Source organism: Pelophylax lessonae, assembly GCF_965119305.1.
Source record: "Pelophylax lessonae genome assembly, chromosome: 4".
Lineage (NCBI taxonomy): Eukaryota > Metazoa > Chordata > Amphibia > Anura > Ranidae > Pelophylax > Pelophylax lessonae.
The window spans coordinates 510,758,547-510,778,681 of record NC_138771.1 but is presented as its reverse complement, the minus strand read 5'-3'; the positions used below and the strand labels follow the sequence as shown (position 1 = coordinate 510,778,681).

The 20,135-nt window shown below is 42.0% G+C and overlaps 1 protein-coding gene across 1 annotated transcript in view; it reads left to right on the top strand.

The window, feature by feature from the left end:
- LARGE1 (LARGE xylosyl- and glucuronyltransferase 1) overlaps window positions 1–20,135 on the top strand; it is a 716,318-nt gene that overhangs the window by 181,527 nt on the left and 514,656 nt on the right. The window contains exon 2 of the mRNA XM_082255353.1: window positions 13,683–13,873. Coding sequence (XP_082111479.1) covers window positions 13,768–13,873 — 106 coding nt within the window. The 5' untranslated portion in view covers window positions 13,683–13,767. The remainder of the gene's footprint in view (window positions 1–13,682; window positions 13,874–20,135) is intronic.

Below are 20,135 nucleotides of genomic sequence, written 5' to 3'. Positions count from 1 at the left end.
CAGCTTTTAGCGCTGTTGCATTTTGAATGACAATTGCGCAGTCATGCAAGACTGTACCTAAAGATTTATATCATTTTTTTCCCCACAAATAGAGCTTTCTTTTGGTGGTATTTGATCACCGCAAGGTTTTTTCTTTTTTGCTTAACAAATAAAAAAATGTTTAAAAAAAAAAGTTATTTTGTTTATGTTATACAATTTTGTAAATAGATACGTTTTTTCCTGCACTGATGAGCACGGATGAGGCCGCACTGACAGGCACTGATGGGGTGGCACTGATGGGTGGCACTAATATGTGGCACTGATAGGCAGCACTGATGGGCACTGTTAGGTAGCACTGATATGCAGCATTGGTGGGCACTGATAGTCGGCACTGCTGGGCACTGATAGGTGTCACTGATGGGCACTGATAGGCAGCACTGATCGGCACCGATGTGCGGCACTGATAGGTGGCACTGGTGGGCAATAATGGGCACTGGTGGGCGGCACTGATAGATGGCAATGATGGACACTGGTGGGCAGCACTGATGGGGAGGCCACTGGCGGGCAGCACTGATGGGGAGGGTACTATCGGGCTCCCTGAGCCCTGATTGCCATCCCTGGTGGCCATGGTGGGTATCCCTGGGGTCATGAGTGTGCATCCCTTGGGTCATGGGTGGGCATCCCTGGTGGTTCTAGTGGCCCCCCCCCAAGGGTCTGCACTGGAAATCAATGCTCTGATTACCAGTGCAGACCCCCCCCCCTGTCAGGAGAGCCGCAGATCGGCTCTCCTCTACTCGTGCCTTTCAGGCACGAACTGAGGAAAGCCGATGAATGGCACTTCCTATTTACTATGTCAGATGACGTCCGGTCAGTATAATGCAACCACCTTCCGTCATTTGCCTATAGGGCGGGCGGGAAGTGGTTAAACTGTGGGGTTGATTTACTAAAAGCAAAGACTGTACTTTGCAAAGTGCAGTTGCAGTCTGCAAGTGCAGTTGCTCCAGAACTTAGTAAATCAGGTAAGGCACTTTACAAAGGATACCCAATCATGTGCAAGGAAAATTTAAAAAAAAACAAGCATTTTTGCTTTCACATGATTGGATGATGGAAGTCAGCAGAGCTTCTGTTTATTTAGAAAGCTTTGGAGCAACTGCACTTGCAGAGTGCACAGTCTACTTGCCTTTAGTAAATCAACTCCTGTGTATCAAGTTCTTATCTGATATACTGGGGGAGAGTTGGAAATCGCCAGGTGAATGAAGCTGTAATCATTCTGCCTGTTCTGGTGTGGATCTCAGGGATGGTCAAAGAACTTGGAGGAGGAAGAACAGTTGCTACTGTTGAAGACCTGGAGAAGCAATGATCAGGAGGCTGTAAGGGCTCTTTCACACAGTGGAGTCCGTCGAACGGACTCTGTTTTTCTCTGCGGGGGATCGATCAGCCGATCCCCCGCTGAGCAGGGGGATGACAGCTGTTCTCTGTGTCAGGTCCCCATGCATCTCTATGGGGGAATCGGATGAGAACGGACCGCCTGTCCGTTCTCATCCGATCCCATCCCATCAGATCAGCTGGACGGATGGAAAATAGGGTTTCCATCCGTCCAGATTTGACGGATCGGATGTCAGCTGACATGTCCCTGCTGACATCCGATGCCTTCATAGAGATGCATAGGGGTGACCGTTCAGATCCGCCAAAAAAACTGGCAGGCGGATCTGAACGGTCCGCCTGTGTGAAAGGGGCCCTAATGCATTTACAGGTCTTCAGAAATGTGTGTCTGATGTTTCCAGTGACAGCTGAATTTAATGGGTATATAGCCCCGTACACACGTACTGATTGTCGGCCGTAAATATTCGGCCGACGACCGATTGGCCGATTGTAGGCTTGTTAGTATGATGCTTCCGACAGCCGACAGCGCATTTTTGGCCGAACAGAATCTGTCGTGCAAGCATTAAAATTTTTGTTGGCCAACACCAGAACGGCCGATTGTTCGCCAGTAAGTACAGATTTCGGCCGACAGACAGCAGATTAGCAAGATTGGGCATGCTCAGAAAAGAAAAAAGACAAGGAAAGTTAACCATCACATGACATCACTTCTGCAGTCGGCTGTTGTTGGCCAACAAAATTCATGTGTAGTCTTTTGCACTTTTCAACAGACACGACAGCCCTGGACAAAAGACGGCCGATCGTTCGGCCGACGATCCGTACGTGTGTACGAGGCTTAAGTTGTATGTTTGCATTTGAAAGCGTGGCTATTGGAATACTGAATACGGGTGAAGTTTACATCAGTTTTTCATCAGCTCCTCATCAGTTATTATATCAGTTTTTTTTTTTTACATCCACTACCAATGCAAAAACGGACCGTTTGTCCACTTACATCCGTTTTTCGTCCATTCTGTTTTTTTAAGAGAACAAAAATAGGGCTTAGACCTGTCCCAAAAAACAGATGTTGACAGATGTGGATGTAAACTGATATAAATTGATGATCATCCGTTTACATCCATTTTTCTATAGAGATGCATTAATGTCCATTTTTCATCTGTCAATGAATGGATGAAAAACAAAGACTGTCCAAATAGGTGAAAGGGGCCTTAGTAGTTAACCGAAAAAGTGGGTGGATGAGCTGCGGCTGGATGTCAGTATAGTCAAGCACAGTGTTGATATTTATGTCCTAATCCACTATAAACCAACAAGTACTTTTTTCCACCACTACTTTTCTTTTACGCAATTCAAAATAACAAATGCATTATTTAAAGGTTGAACAAAAGGTTCAGTGTAGTATAGCACTTTAGATGGTTGAATAGTACATATATATATATATATATATATATATATACATTATATACACATCAGTCACAAAAGGACATGAGGGGAAAGAGGGACAGAGGGTTTTGGTTCCATAAGAAAAATTCCCTCTAAATCAGGGACAGTTGGGAGTTATGCAGCTGAGTACTGCACGTGGTAAGTTTTTTGTTTGCAATAACAGTCATTTTCTTTAGCAGCTGATTTCGACAGATGCACTCTTCATCAGGTCAAGGCAGAATTCACTGCTCTAACCTGATGAAGTGACTGCATCTCTCAAAAGCTTCTCTTTAAAATCAAAGCTTTTATAGAGAGATAATATATAAAGGCAGATTTCCTGTACTTGTGCTTTTAAAATGATACAATTTTTGAAAAATTATTATATAATTGAACTAAAGGATTTGTTTTGCCTGGCAATCATATTTTAGCGTTTGTATATTTTACCAAATAGAACTAATCATTTAGGCCCTTTGCACATGGGGCTATCCAACGGTAATGCCTCCCTCTCTGCACCTTAGTGCACCTGGAGGGACAGGTGCAGCATCCAGCCCCGCTGTCAAAGTCTATGGCAGACTATGGCGGGACAGGATTGAACACTGTACCAAGTGGCACTGGTAGTCATTGCTCTGTGTGTTCAGGGATGCTCTGCAGCGGGATGGTAGACATTTGTGATTCGTTTCGTTAGAAATCAAAATTCTGACAAAATTTTTGTTATATGGAGATTCGGTTGTATTCAGATCACAATAGTAACGAATTTTAACAAATCATAAATAAATTATAACTAGATGAATTATCCCAATTTGAAAATGAATTTAAATTAGAAAATGAATTTAAATTTGAAAATGAATTTGAAATTCAAATGGAAACATATTGCAATGAATCCAGTAAGGTAAAAAAAAAGTGAAGTAAGATGATGATTCCTACTTAGGTTGCTTTTATAGAATAGAATGAAATAGAAAATAAAGGAAAAGAATAGAAAAATAGAATAGAAAAAAAATAGAATAAAATAAAACAGAATAGAACAGAAAATAAAAGAATAGAATAGAAAGCAAAATAAATGAATAGAAAATAAAAGATTAAAATAGAAAATAAAATAATAGAATTGTTCTATTCTAGAAAAAAAATAGAATAGAACAAATATATCCATCTTCCGAAAATTAGAATTCCGAATGAATTTAAAAATATAGAATGTACAAGATGAATCTAATTATACAAAATTAATTCCAAAAATCAACCACTCTAACAAAACGAAATTGACAAAATGAAAATATTAACTTAACAAATGAATCTGAAATGATAACAAACAAATTTTTCTGTCGCGCCCATCTCTACTGGATGGCTCAGTGTGCAAGGGGCCTTAGGAGTCTATTTTTTAAACAGAGAATGTGACTTTCACCAAACCTTATCTGCAGGTGAATCTTCCAGGTCCCTGTGTTTAAATCATTTATTCATCACCAGTGAATGTTTGGTGAAAGTCACATTAACTGCTTTAGAAATTTGCTATTTAAAGTGAATGTCTAGCCAAAGCATCTTCCTTGTTTTGGGAAGCCTAAGGAAGGGTTAGAACTGCTGTTGTGTTTTTCTGATATCAGGGGCTCCAGTAGAGAGATTTCCCCTCACTTCCCGTCAGGCTGACATTGATTCACCAGACACCAGTGGTTGCCTCCTTTCAGGCACTCTGTCTCTGTTTAAAACTTTAAACTAAGCTATATGGAGGGAGAGGGAGAATCACTGTGGCAACTGATTCACTTCTGTGTGTAAATCTCAGTTTAAGCTTTTGAGCTTAAAGAGTAACTCCATTTTTGTTGAGGAAAATCCCCTCTGGGTGATTAAAGTGATTGTAAAACTCCTGCTGCTATTATTCTGCAATGTGAGGGGTTGGTGGGTGGGGGGGAGCAGCTGCTCTCAGGCTCATGGCTGGATCAAGATCAGGCTCAGGTAAGTATAACGGGGGACAGGGGGGGATCCTGTAGCACGGAAGGGTTTTTACAATAATGCAGAGAATGTATTAATGTAAAAATCCTTAAGCATTTACCCACTTTAATCTACATTACAAAAATTTGATGCAGATCTCTACCTATTTTGGCTCTGAAGGAAAAGTTCTTTGTTAGACAATGTCCTGTGCACAGTAATTATGAATGGGAGTGACTAATTCATTTTAATCTGCTGGTGCACTTTTGAGAGTTCTGATGAGAAAACTTTGTGTTGGCATCCCTTTAGAAGTAATTAACCCTTAGGAAGTATCTCACCAAAAATAACATTTTTATTGCAGAGGATACCTAAAACCTGACTTGTATCTTAGTGCAAAGTTCTTCACCTAAGGAAATTACATTTTTGGAGGCATTCTGTACACCAACTGTATACAGAATGCCTCCAGGTTGTCATATTGCATTAAATTTTACAGAAAACCATAGCCCTGCAGATTAAAATTGAAAGGTATTTTTAATAAACCCTAAATATAATATTGCTTGCATAGCAATTGTATATGCTTTATTACTTTTTTTTTTAATTTGCTAAATTTTTCTTCCATGGAAGTGGAGTTACCCTTAAACCAATATGATTTTTTTTCGCAACAGTCGCCAAGTAGTGCCTTGATATACAAATACAGAGTATACACAAGCAATATTTCATTTTTCTCTTATTTAAAGAGGAACGTGAGTCCCCCCCAACCCCCCCCCGTCTTTTGTACTTTTTTAATGGTGTTTATTGTTTCGCAATAAACAAAAATACAAACATTTATTTGGACCAAAGGGTAGTAAGAAAGCAGTAAATCACAATAAGTGTTATGAACCTGAGTCTCAGAACATATACAGTATATGCCCCATTTAGACCAGACAAAGCACTGTTACCACTATAATCAAAATAGAAGTGGTTAACTTCCATTTCATTTACAAACTTGGAGCGTACTATACTATGGTGTAACTTGTATAATCAAATAGAGAACCTTTGATCCTATGTAGCCAGTTGGAGTAAGGGCAATTATTATGGAGAAAAAGAAAGGGAAAAGAAGAGGAAAGAGAGAAAGAACAAAGTAGAAGAATGAAAAAGACGAGATATGTTTAATAAGGTTGTGCCCATCGGACCAGATCCTGGCGCCCCTCCCTGATTCCATGGTTATATCAGTGGTTGTAGATATCACAACCAGATCTATTTAAATATAGTTTGTTTGTCCCGAAGGACGCTAGCCTATTTCTCATGTAAAATTATTCAAGAAATGTTGTTCTTCATTGCGACTATGTTGACTACAGGAGATTTCTACTCTTTCACACTGGGCATTTTAGCCAGTAAGAAGACATAACATATGAGAGTTTGGGTATGGTCTGGGGATTCCTGTATTAATTTATTCAGAAGAGCAATTTTGGCAGATTTTGGGACATTTATATTAGTCACTTGTGACTTCCATTATTTATTTATTTTTTTTGGCATGTCCTCATTTCATATACTGCTCAGCAGGTCCAGAGTAGTCCTGCTGTGACCTGTTGTTCAGGTCCCACAGCCTGGGTCCTGGACAGGTCTCTTCCTTGGCCAGCTACTTCTCCTGGGTTCAAGCATTGGGCAGTTTGTGTCTAAAGCCCCGTACACACGCGTCGAAAATTGGCAGGGAATTTTCGTCCGACGACCGATCTGCCGATTTTCGGCTTGTTAGTATGATGCTTCCCGACACCTGACTCCGACTTTTCGGCCGAAAAAAATCTGGTGTGCAGACTATAAAATTTTTGTTGGCCATCAAAACACGCCCGATTTTCGTGCAGTCAGTACAGATTTCGACAGGGAAAAATCTAATGAGCAAGTCTGGGCATGCTCAGAGAAGAAAGAACACAAAGAAAGCAAACCAACACATGACATCACTTCTGAAGTAGAATTTTGTTGGGCGAGAAAATTCGTGTGCAGTCTAGGCACATTCCAATCAACAAAACACAACTCTGGACAAAAGACGGACGATCGTTCGGCCGATAATCGTTGCGTGTGCACGGGGCTTTACTCCTGCAGCCTATTTACCTGAGGGTGATCTCGATCCAGTGTTGTTCTCTCCTCTCTCCTTGTTCTGACAGGCTTTGCTGAGATAAGTGGGAGCCATTGGCTACTGCTGCTGTCAGTCAAATGATGTGACAGGGAAGCAGGTGGAACTGAGCCTTGTTGTCTCTGTCTATAGACACAGGCAGCGTGGCTTTGGATCAAACCCACAGGTGTGCCACTATAGGAAGCAGCTTCCTATGGTGGCACACCAAGGATCCAGGAGCGCAAGTGGGGGACCGGAGAAGAGTAGGATCAGGGCTGCTCTGTTCAATATCACAGAGCAGGTAAGTATATTATGTTTGTAAGGTCAAATGTTTTTTCTCTTAAAATAACAAATGCTTGAGAGCCGGTTCACACTGGGGCGACTTGTCAGGCGACCTGGTCGCCTGACAAGTCGAAGTGGGTCGCCTGCCATAGATTAGCACAGGACCCGTTCTAATAGGAGTGACACAAGTCGCTCCGACTTAGAAAAAGGGTCCTGTACTACTTTGGGGCGACCTGCATTGACTTCAATGATATGAAGTCCGTGCATGTCGCTCTGAGGTCGCGGTGCGCGCTGTTCCCCCGGCAAGTTGGGTCGCCCCGATGTGAATCAGCTCTTAAGGTCTTCACTTTAAATAAAGAGAGCATATTTTTAAAGGGGACGTTTATTCTGCTTATGTTTTACCCTTCCTGGTACTTACCGACATTAAAATATAAATTCTATAGGGAAAATAAAGAAATTGTGTGATCTGAAAAAATAAGATACATACATGAAGAAATTTCTTAAAATAGGATCTCACACAAAAAGGGGAATCAATATACATACATAGAAACATAGACCATTGTACAATATGAAACAATATAAATGTGGACCCAGAAAGTGGCAGTCTCATAAGTTACAAAAAAAAAAAGGCCCACAAAAGAATTTACATCCTTTTGCGGTCTTGTTTATGAAGACATCACTTATCTTAAAAAGATTTCAAGTCACCTGGTGTCATTTGGAACTATAACAGTTTCAGTGGGATTTTCTATGGGGAGTTCATCTATAAATATATTTTGTACATATTTTCAATATCTGATGGGACTTATACTTTCTGGGTCCACATTAATAATGTTTATTGTACGTGCTATTTTTATTATGGTCTAAGTTTAAAGCGGAGTTCCGGGCACAAAAACGATATTTTTTTTTTGTGCCCGTCCGCTAGTTCAGCCTAACCTGAAAAGGAATTGGATAGTTAGATTTTTTTTTTTTAAAAACTCACCTTGTAATTGACGATCGTAAATACTCACCTCAGGGTACTTCCTCCCTCGGAGCCGCGGCTCACCCCATCACTTCCTGCGCTGCGATGATTCCTGGGAGCTGAACGTCATAGCTCCCAGGAATCAATGCGCCGGCACCGGCCCGCTCGTCACTTCTGGGCGACGCCGCAGAAGAGGACCGCGCCGGCTTCAGCTGCCCACAAGAGAGATGGAAACGCTGTGGAAGAAATTTTATAAGTAAGTATTTCTTCTAAAAGGTAAGTGCGAACCGGGACAGATCAGAGGCTAGCCATTGTGGAATGTGCTAGCCCTGACTGTCCCGGGGGTATGTTCATTAAAAAATGACATCTGTGCCCGGAACTCCGCTTTAAGTATATATTGGTCCCTTTTTTGTGGATGAGATCCTCTTTTTTTAGACATCTCTGTTAGCTCAATAAAAGTGATTATTATTTTTTCAGATCTCTAGTTACATTTCTTTATTTTCAATTCGCTAAATTAAAAATTTATTTTGAAAAATCTAGAGTAGTAAATGCCAAAAGAGGTTTTCCCTTAGATGTATACGTTGATCCTTGCCCCCTGTTTCTTAGACCATCAAAAAAATTACTGATAGTTTTAACCCCTACCTCAAAAAAATAAAATAAAGTAAAAATTTGGCTTGACATTCAAATATGCTTTAAGATATTTCCTTTATTCAGACAGCATGCTAGCGCTAGAATTGCAGAGATAAGTCATACTTGTACTTTCTGATACACGAGATGCATGAGGCCCATTGCTGCACATCCACTTAGCCAGAGGAGTAGGGCAGCCAGGTTAACATCATCACACATCTTGACAACTTCTAACAACTGATCAAAGTTGAGAACTCCTTGGAGCTAATAAAAGTCTTGTTTTCGGGGTTATCCGTTGAAGCTTTCCTATTAGAGAACTTTATTTCGGTGTCTGTAGGGGAAATAGTTTAATCATTAGCGCATGTTTTAGCTGGATAATTTGGAGCAGGACTGAGCGTTTTGCCCAGCGCGGAGCATTGAGATATCTTCATAGAGGCAATTATTCTCAGAATATATTATCCGTCCTCTAAATTATTTTTGAGAAATTCTTGCTGCTTGCGATGTCGCTACCTAATGCCAATTTAAGCAGCATGCGCAGTGCCTGGCTTTTCTTTTGTCTGGTTGCTACAAAAAAAGCTATTCAAGACATTGACTTCAATGTGCTCTAATTAGTTTTATATCTCCTTTTGGTTGCAAAAATGCCTGTAAGGGTTTATATCCTTTTGTTCGAAGAAAAAGAAATGATGGCTGGTGGAAAAAACTGTCATGAGAGAAATGTAGGGGATGAAAAAAAGAAAAGAGATCCTTGACTGTTGGAATCATTCCTGATAGGTGGTCCCTAGAACCCTCTTTCTGGTAAAAGGTGCAGCAATAGGGGCTATTGCACTGTTGGCTAGGCTGCATCTGGCGATGGGACTCATCACTTAAAGTGGTTCTAAAGACTGAATGCTTTTTTTTACCTTAATGCATTCTCTGCATTAAGATACAAAAAAAACCTTCTCAGTGAAACTCTCCCCCAGACCCCCCACTTTATACTTACCCGTGCCCGATCTCGATCCAGCGTTGTGCAAGAGGGCTCCCTCCTCATAGGCTCAGAGACAGCAGAGGGAGCCATTGGCTTCTGTTGCTGTCAACCACAGCCAATGAGGAGGGAGGGGGCTGGTGGAGCTGTGCCTGTGTGTCAATGGGAACAAACCCACACTATTAAGCCGGGGAGTTGGCAGGAGCATGGGTGATGGACCCAAAAAGAGAAGAATTGGGGCTGCTCTGTGCAAAGCCATTGTAAGTATAACATGTTTGTTATTTTTTTAAAAATGGGTTTACAGTCACTATAAATATAATACAAGCCCAAACTATTTTGTTCCATATTGGATAGAGTAAGACATGGATACAAACCCTGTATTTTTTTATTTTTTTACATCATTGTCCCGTTCAAGAGTTTTCCATTTACTTCTTGTCCTGTAGATATGACAAGCAGTGAGAGCAAATCTCTCCAAAGTGGAGCAAATATCTGCTTAGACAATTGTCAGCAAGAAAAATATCCCCATTGGAAGATTTTCCCCCTATCCCTCACCTAGTAGCAGTGGCGGCTGGTGCTCCATGGGCTGGGGGGAGGGGGGATTGGGTGCGGTAGACGGACAGCACCATGCACCCCCCCCGGACAACACCAGGCCGCCGCACACCGTACTCACCCCCCCCCCCCCCCCCGCGAGACAGGAGAGATAGGAGACAGGACTGGACCCCCCCTCAATCACCCTGCCTGGATGCAGCAGCAGGCGGCGGCAGCTTCTTCCCCCTGTCTTCTGTGTCTCCTCCTCCATGCCCTAAGGCATGGCTTCTCCTTTCGACCAATCAGGAAACGGGTCTCAAAACCCACTTTCTGATTGGCCAGGAGGAGGGTCCGTGTCACAATAGCGAATTTTCATTCGCTATTGTCACACAACTAGGTGGGCTCGGGGCGCACCGATCTGCGCCCCGAGCGCACCCTTTTTTTTCGTCTGTGAGAGCCTCTGGCTCTAATCACATGGTTAAAAAAAAAAGCCCCATTGAACTCCATGCGTCCGGCGCCCCGCATGTAGATTAGGGGGCCGGATGCATTGATAGGGGGGGTGGTGCCCCTGCGCCCCATATACACCAGCCCCCACTACCTGGTAGCACCTCAGAGTCTTATATTTTCCTTCAGTTATTTTGTTTTACTATAGAGAACATTTAAGTGTTGCTTTGTGTCTACTGCAAGGTAATACTCAACTTCAATCTTGGAGTATATGTAGCCCAATTTCCTCTAAAGAGCCACTCCTTCATGGTAAGCGGGGTAATTGTTCATGCTGAAAAAAAAATCAATTTCAATAATTATATTTAGCAGACCAAAAGGGGCAAATTCATTTTTATTTGTATTTATATACACTTCAAGGGTCAATTTGTTACATTTTTCACACAATATTCACACAATTTTCACCCAGAAGTCACGCATTTTGCTAATCGATTCCAATTAGCAGAAATGTGTAAATTATGTGTGAAAACTTTTATAAATGGACATCTAAGATACAAGGTCAATGTTTATAAGAGCTTAAAGAGGAGGTCCAGCCCCCCCATGAAAAAAATGAAAAGCTAGCAGCTTCAAATACTGTAGCTACTGTCTTTTAATATTAGGACACTTACCTGTCCTGGAATCCAGAAATTTTGGCACTCCAGCCAATGTTTTCATTGGCTCTCGGGTACTGCCGCCGCCATTGTTTGTAAGGAAAACCAGCAGTGAAGCTTCACAAGCCAGTTCCCTACTGTGCATGCGTGAAGCTCGCTGCGGTTTTTGAATGGCCCAGTGGGGGGGGGGTGGAGCTGAATGTGGCACCAAGGGGGGAGAAGGCAGATAATGAGTGGAGCTCCACCTATCGTAAGTGTTATTAAACCCACAACAGTGTGTATATGCAGTAAAGCATGCTTGTTATACTCACTGTGAAACCTACGGGGTTAATCCTGTGCATTGTGTTAAAAGGTTGTTTGATCCTGTCTTCACTGTTCCTCCTCTTCTTAAACAGTCCCCAAACCATCCCCTGATTGAACAGAGGCTAGGGAACAAGCCACACATGGCTCACTTTCGTGTGTATTACTAGAGAGTTTTCTTTTCTTTTCTTTTCTTTTCTTGGGAGAGTGCATGTGATCAGCACAGAACCAATCAGCACTATCTAGACTGAGGGTTAGGGGGTCCTACAGCCTGAAAAGAACAGTTAGAGCAGAATGAAAACTCCTACAAGCTTTAACCAGACACTGATAGAAGTCACAAGACTTCTAAAAAATGCTAATGAGAAAAGGAATTTAGCAGTTTATATTTACTAAAACGAATGCATTTCCATGGTCTGTGTCCTGTGGGAGACCAGATATAGTAAATGCAGGGTCCTGGGTTCAGTAAGTGCTCATGTACACAGGGCAGTTGAAAGCCTCTTCTGAACACTGGAAACTGACAGTGAAAAACGTCCATTTTACAGCTTTTACAAGTTTAGCAGCAGCTATGAGCATTTGAGGTTAGAAGCATTTTTTTAAAGATAACCTCAAGAGACCCTGCCAAATACCCACAATGCATGAAAAACAAGTACATTATTAATTATTTTAGCCATTCTGTGAGAGAAGGAAGAGAGAGCAGCAGCAGCAGTGTGCTTGTAGATAGCTGTCTTATTTTTTGTGTTTTCCTTATGGATCCCATCATAAGATTGTGTGAGGAAATGCTCCTGATGTTGCTGTTGCTGAGGCTCCGAAGATGTAGAAAAGCGAGAGCACCAGAGTTCGTTGCTACTGGACTCATCCATTGATGCAGGCAACACCATGTGGTGAAATTTGTGTTTTTTCAACATTTTTATATGTTAATAAAGTATCAGAAATGTTTTCCCCTTTTAAACGCAAATGTGGGTTACCGCATCTACACACGTTTGCAAGCATTTGGCGTTTGAAATTCCGGTAAACTACAGTTCTGAACGCGATTTGTCTGCGCTCAGAAAAATGCCACTAACCTCAACTGCCTCTAAACTACTATAAACGATTGAGTGGACATGTACATGTACACATAAGATAACATTGAGGAGAGTTCAGGGGCTGCTGTAAAAAAAAAACGCCCAACTGCTCCTAAACATAAGTTTAGCAGCTGCAGTGTACACGAGGTCTAACACTTTAGGGATTGATTGTATCAATACGGTATTATAGCAATGAAAATAAAACTTAAAGCGGAGTGCGTACCCGGCTGTGAAGCCGCAAACTGTCACAGCCGGGTGCCCACATCAGTGATGCCGGCGCCGCGGAGCAGAGAGGGAGAAGACGGCGCATCGCTGGACCGTGGGACAGGTGAGTGTGCGGTTAGGCTGGAACTCCGCTTTAATAAAGAGAATTAAAAAAAATTAAAAATAAAGCTCTACAATGAAGGCACCTTGACCCCGTCATCTAGGGAAAGGGAGCCTTGATTGCTGGAAGCTTGGCAGCTATGTTGTGGTCGTTGAAATAAACGGGGAGTTTAGGTGGATTTGATGGGATTGGCCACTAAGGCATGAGGTGATGGGGTAGAGCTTGAACTCTAGAAAAGGGGCAACGCAAGGGCACGTCCCACCACTCTGAGGAGATTCTAAGTCACAAGAGTTGCCCACCGGCCCGTCCGGTTCGAATTTTTATTTTGCCATCGATGGATATTCCTTTATGGGCCATGCCCTCAAGTTTAAGTTTCGGTTCAGATGGTGGAGACGGGCCTTTTAGACTATCTGTGTTTGTTATGATGCTAACGGTATAGACCGTGACTGGCATCGTTATGTGGTAATTTAATATTGTTACAGTTGATAAGTTCTATAAAGCTGTGGCTTGTCCTAATTTCAACTTAAAACAGTCTGTGTGTATTTTCTGGGGGGCAAGGCCTTGTGTTCATATTAACTGGTCAAAATGGGCCTAAGCTTATCAGCAGTCATGCAGTTTATGCACAGAAAGGGGCATATTTGTTAAATAATTGTTGTCATCACTAACTCTGGTAGGAAGTGACCTGGTATCATCTTTGATAATATTCACCAAATTATTATAGAGCAAGGTCTTCTTTTACCCCCGGGCTAACATTGTCTCACCTCTCTCCTGCAGGAGTTTAACATGCTGGCAGAACAAGGGGCGATGCTTCCGGCGTAGGAACCACCCTGAGATTTTGGAATAGCCCAATTTTGAGAGAATGCTGGGATTCTGCAGGGGGAGAAGAAAGTTCCTGGCTGCCTCTCTTACTCTCCTTTTTGTTCCGGCCATCACCTGGATTTACCTCTTCACTGGAAACTTTGGCGGTGAGTAGCAAATTAAAATGGATGTCTGGGCAAAAAAAAAAAAAACAAAAAACAATAAATGCACATTCCCTATGTTTTTTCCATTTAAAAATGCTGCAAGTACAGAAAATTTTCTGTTTTCTGTTTTTCTGCCAGAAATCCAGCAAGTTTCTAACTTGTTCACACCCTATGTGCATACATTAATTTCTTTCCTATGTGCACAATGCTGCTACCTTGATTTCCAAGAGCTTGCCTTCATACTGTGTGTGGAGGGAAAGGGCTGTTAGGAGAATTAGTTCTTGGGGTGTACCTATGTCAGTAGGCACTGACCTCCCGGCAGCTGCCCCTGCAAGAATTTTACAGGCCTCGTGGTGATATCACAGGAATTAAAAGTTGTTTTCTGGGTAGATTTTGGTAACAACTGCACACATCCCTTAGGCTCCATTCACACCTGAGCGTATCGTTTTCAGGCGTTTTTTGGGCATTTTTCAGGCATTTTTTCAGGTGTTTTTCAAGGCGTTTTTTGCAGGTCTTTGGAGGCAGGCATTGACATCTAACAAAAACACTTGTAATCCGCCAAAAAAGAAGCTCATATACTTTTTGAGCTTCCAGCATTTTGCTTCAGGCAACAAACCGCTCATATGTGAACAGGGGTCTTATTGGGCGTTTTGAGACTTCACAGATGAGCGTTTTTTACGAGCTGAAAAACGCTCAGGTGTGAACAGGGCCTTAATCTTTGATTCTACACTATCCTAAAAGAGATTTCATGGATTTTAGAAGATCATTTTTTTATTGTAAGGTATGTATCAGCTGACAGTAAAACTGTAGAAGAAGGAAAATGGTTTAGTGTGCCACTCTAACTAAAAACTATTGTTAACTAAATGTTGTTTTTCATATTCTAGTTGTATGATAAAGGGTAGTAGTAACCCTCTTTTTACATAAAAAGTGTAATCAGCAGGGGGCCACAGTCAGTCCAACACATAGCACTCCCTTGCTACATCTAAAACCAAAAAGAAAAGTTTTGGCTGGAGATACACAGAATTACATGGGGCATGTGTAGTACACCCTTATTGACTACCCCGCTGCCACTCCCTTCCTTGCACTTGCTAGCAATTCCCAACTGTTATAATGACAGCCAGGATTTGTGGTGTAAATACAGCAGCTGTGGAATCTGTTGTCAAATAATGCATCGTCTAGCACACTGTTTGTAACTTTTGTCCACACTGGAGATAGAGTGATACAAAGTAACAGCATTATTTTTGTATCTACCCTCTTTCATCCATCTGTAGTTCAAAGGGGCCAGCTTTAGTCTGCTACAATGTCAGTTAAAGTAACCTGACAATTAATTAATTTTTTAAATATGTTCCTATTTAACCCCTTATTTATTGTAACCCTAATTAACCCCTTCTTCCTCCTTTTCCCCCTTAACTATTACTTTCCTGTTGATTTTGATGTTTATTTCTAATTTTCTAATCATTAACCTTATTTTTTTTTTCTTCATTTTTTATATGATTTGTTCATTCCTTTTTTTTTTTCATTAAAAAAAGTGCAAAATATAAAAAAGAAATGTAAACATTGCTTTGGTCTATAAGGGGTGTACAGGTATGGGAGCTGAAATGGTTAATCAGTAAGCATAAATAGCTTAGCAGTTTTACAATGGACTTGTGGACACAGCGCCAGAGGGAGCCAGTTGAAGGCCTTAATCATTAATACGAAAGAAATGACATATTCTGTGATCTGATGACCTGTACAATCCTTTCTTCCATTAGCTGAGGTCAGAGGTCATAGAAAAAAGGATTATTTCATTTAGGTTACTCATAATACAGGGTCAAGAGGTGTTCTTTCTAGACAGTACTTCTGGAGCCTCAACATTTATATCGTCCTTATAGATCTCAATAAATGTAGAGTCTGCCTTATGAAATATTTATGGACCATGATGCTTATGGGCAGTTCAGAAGAACCAAAAATACTATACATTAAAGCATCAGTTTCTGAAAACAGACAGAATTTTTTGATCCCTACTTCCCTATAACTCCAAAATAAAGTCATGAGAGTATGTTAAATGTGACATTATTGTAATGAATGCATTGTTATTTCGGGCTGGAATTCAGCTTAAAGTGGTTCCATCAGTCTTTTAAAAAACTGAAAAATGCCCTTTTAAACAGAATTATAGAAAGAAGCCCAAATCTGCAGTGTTAATATTATGAACCCCTGTTGTTTTTTTAAGAAAAAATCCCATATTTCCAACTCATGATACATTAGTGTGATGGTCAGTGGAATGAATGCTCTTGGACACTGGGAAGAATTACCTTCTTCTGGATAGCTAAAAAGATCAATGGTGCCAGTGGGAACTTATCTGAGAGGCAGAAATTACTCATTGTTCAAGGAACCCCTAGAAACCTCTGGAGAAACCCTAGGGTTCCATGGAACCCTGGTTGAGAATCACTGAAGTAGATGGTGACCCTGGATGATGCCTGAACAAAGATGGTGCCATATATCTGGAGATAAATAAGAAGGAGATTGGGGCAATGTTTGAAAGTGTAATACCTATGCAATACTTAGGATGCAAATAACATGAAAAAACATATAGGATGCTCAGTTCTGTTTAAGCAGGACTTTTAAATGTTTCAAATGGAGTTCAGTTTAAATTGAACTCAGCCCTTCTCCTTGCCATCTATTCTACTTTCTTGTGTCATATGCAGTTACTCCAGTAACCCAATATGAGCTGTGGTTTTTGTGCTTTTAGTTATGGTGGTATTATGTGCTCCTTGAAAAAGTAAATGAAAACATGCTGCTGCATATCTTTTGTAACCATTACTTTTTGTCTCCAGTTTTATAGCATTATTAGCCAATGAAAGTTTCCTCCGTTGAGTTTCAGTCTATAAGATGTCTCCTTTGTCTTCAGCGTCTCCCTGGCACCATCCCAATGTGCCTTGCTTGCGGGATGCATGTGCAGTAGGGACTGCTAGCGCTGTGTCTGGCCAGTGCATGTGCAGTAGGAACTGCTAGCGCTGTGTTTGGCCAGTGCATGTGCAGTAGGGACTGCTAGCGCTGTGTCTGGCCAGTGTATGTGCAGTAGGGACTGCTAGCACTGTGTCTGGCCAGTGCATGTGCAGTAGGGACTGCTAGCGCTGTGTCTGGCCAGTGCATGTGCAGTAGGGACTGCTAGCGCTGTGTCTGGCCAGTGCATGTGCAGTAGGGACTGCTAGCGCTGTGTCTGGCCAGTGCATGTGCAGTAGGGACTGCTAGCGCTGTGTCTGGCCAGTGCATGTGCAGTAGGAAACTGCTAGCGCTGTGTCTGGCCAGTGCATGTGCAGTAGGGACTGCTAGCACTGTGTCTGGCCAGTGCATGTGCAGTAGGGACTGCTAGCGCTGTGTCTGGCCAGTGCATGTGCAGTAGGAAACTGCTAGCGGTGTGTCTGGCCAGTGCATGTGCCGTAGGGACTGCTAGCACTGTGTCTGGCCAGTGCATGTGCAGTAGGGACTGCTAGCGCTGTGTATGGCCAGTGCAAGTGCAGTAGAGGGGTCCCTCGCTGTCTGCGCTCTGGTCCTGTGCTTGGCTAGTGCATGTGCAGGAATGAACAACTGACACTGTACAGTCACTATGCATAGTGCAAGTTTCTGATTGGCATGTCCAGTGGTCCCCGTACTGCACATGCGGTGGACAAGAACCTCGCCAGCAGCTCTTGCTGCTTTTATGCTATTTGGGGGGAGATAAATGTAAAGGGCAGCTTTACTATTAGCATTCAAAAACTTCAGGAATGCTAAATCTAAAAAGCATGGTTAAAAAAGAGTTCCAGCCTGTACTAAAATAAAAATAAAATTCAGCACCTACAAATACTGTAGCTGCTGACTTTTAATATAAGGACACTTAACTGTCTAGGGAGCTCACCATGTGGGCACCCGAAGCCAACCTGTCCATCAGCTCTGGGTACAGGCTTCGGCATCCTTACTAAGGGAAACAGGAAGTGAAGCCTTGCGGCTTCCCAGCCTGTTTCCTACTGCGCATGCACAAGTCCTGCTGCTCTTTCTGAATCGTCCCGTTGTCTTCTGGAACCTGTGTGCATCTCCCAGAAGGCAGTGGAGGGATGGAGGAGGGGCCACAAATGACGTAGGTTGCCACAGCGCCCTTACATGGAAGTGGGAGTGGGTACCTGTTTTTGACAGGTATCTGGTCCCCCCTGAAAGGTGCCAAATGTGGCACCAGAGGGGGGAGGAAGCAGATAAGCAGAGCTTCCACATTTGGGTGGAACTCCGCTTTAGGTGAAGCTCCTGGCATTAGGTGTTCCCCTTACCCTGATCTTCCTGAAAGTTTTAGGAACATTTCTGATCCTCTTTGTTTGGTTCTGCAGCCAGAATTAGGTGCCCAGTAAAAAAAGACAAGTTCGATACGACATGTTCAGCAAGCATTACCCCTTGGAAGTGTGTCTCCAGCAACTCCTCGTTCATATGACAAGCAACAGAAATTTTTAAGTAAAAGGCTTCGGCAGGTTTCCGAGCAGGGAAATTGATTCTCTTCTTTGATTCTATTATCAGAAACTTGCAGTCTATTTTCTAGTTGTCTCCATCTCCCTCCTCTCCCAGGAGATCGATTCCCATCTTCCGTTCCTTCCCAGGACATGTGCTGGGCTCCCATCCGGAAGAGAAATCAGAAAGATGTTTTGCAGATAAAAGCATGGACTAGGACAGGAGTAGGGGTGAGGAATAATTAGGGTCATAGAAACTCAACCTTATCGTTGTCTGACTTGTGTTGATATCCCACATCAACATTCGTTCTGTAATAAGATGAAGAAAATCCTTTTATAGCACACTGTAAGAACTAGCAAACTAGAGATATGTTCATAGACGTTGTTTTCTTTTATGTCTTGTGACATTCAAAGTCTAGAAAAGCAAGGCTTATAATTCATTTAAAATGATTCCTGTCACTAGGAGAAACATTTTTAATAAGATTCAACATGTGTTTGGGTGTATCAAAGAGCGTATCCCCCAATTAGCTCTGTGACTCTACCCACTGGCCATTACATTACTACAGGACATACATTAGATGGGTAAAGCACAGTTCAACACACACACATTTAGGAGCCAGGGCAAATAAAAAAAAAAAAAAACATTCAGTACATATAATACATGCACACATGTACATTTCCACAGAGTACAGTAAAATACCTTGACAACATGGGGCCATTTCTGTATGGTAATCTCAAGGGTTGGTCTCAGCTCTACCCAGTTTTCTTCAGTCTATGTTTAATAAATAATCATTTAATATACAACCAAAGGATTCCATAATCACCATGGGTTAGCTAAAGCGACAGCTCAGCAGGCATTACTTACTTTCATACTCCCTCTGTTTAACTGAAGCCTCTTACTAAGCTGTTTAAAAAGGAGTGAGCCACTGCTCAGAAGACTCATTGGAACTCTGCAACCATCTGAAAACTTTTATTGATTGTAAGGGCATATACAATATAAATATACAGTCAGGTCCATAAATATTGGGACATCGACACAATTCAAATCTTTTTGGCTCTATACACCACCACAATGGATTTGAAATGAAACAAACAAGATGTGCTTTAACTGCAAACTTTCAGATTTAATTTGAGGGTATTTACATCCAAATCAGGTGAAAGGTGTAGGAATTACAACAGTCTGTATATGTGCCTCCCACTTTTTGAGGGACCAAAAGTAATGGGACAATTGGCTGCTCAGTTGTTCCATGGCCAGGTGTGTGTTATTCCCTTATTATCCCATTTACAAGGAGCAGATAAAAGGTCCAGAGTTCATTTCAAGTGTGCTATTTGCATTTGGAATCTGTTGCTGTCAACTCTCAATATGAGGTCCAAAGAGCTGTCACTATCAGGGAAGCAAGCCATCATTAGGCTGAAAAAACAAAACAAACCCATCAGAGAGATAGTAAAAACATTAGGTGGGGCCAAATCAACTGTTTGGAACATCCTTAAAAAGAAAGAACGCACCGGTGAGCTCAGCAATGGCCAAGTCAATCAACTGACCTGAATCCGATTGAGCATGCATTTCACTTGCTGAAGACAAAACTGAAGGGAAAATGCCCCAAGAACAAGCAGGAACTGAAGACAGTTGCAGTAGAGGCCTGGCAGAGCATCACCAGGAATGAAACCCAGCGTCTGGTGATGTCTATGCGTTCCAGACTTCAGGCTGTAATTGACTGCAAAGGATTTGCAACCAAGTATTAAAACGTGAAAGTTTGATTTATGATTGTTAATCTGTCCCATTACTTTTGGTTGCTTAAAAAGTGGGAGGTACATAT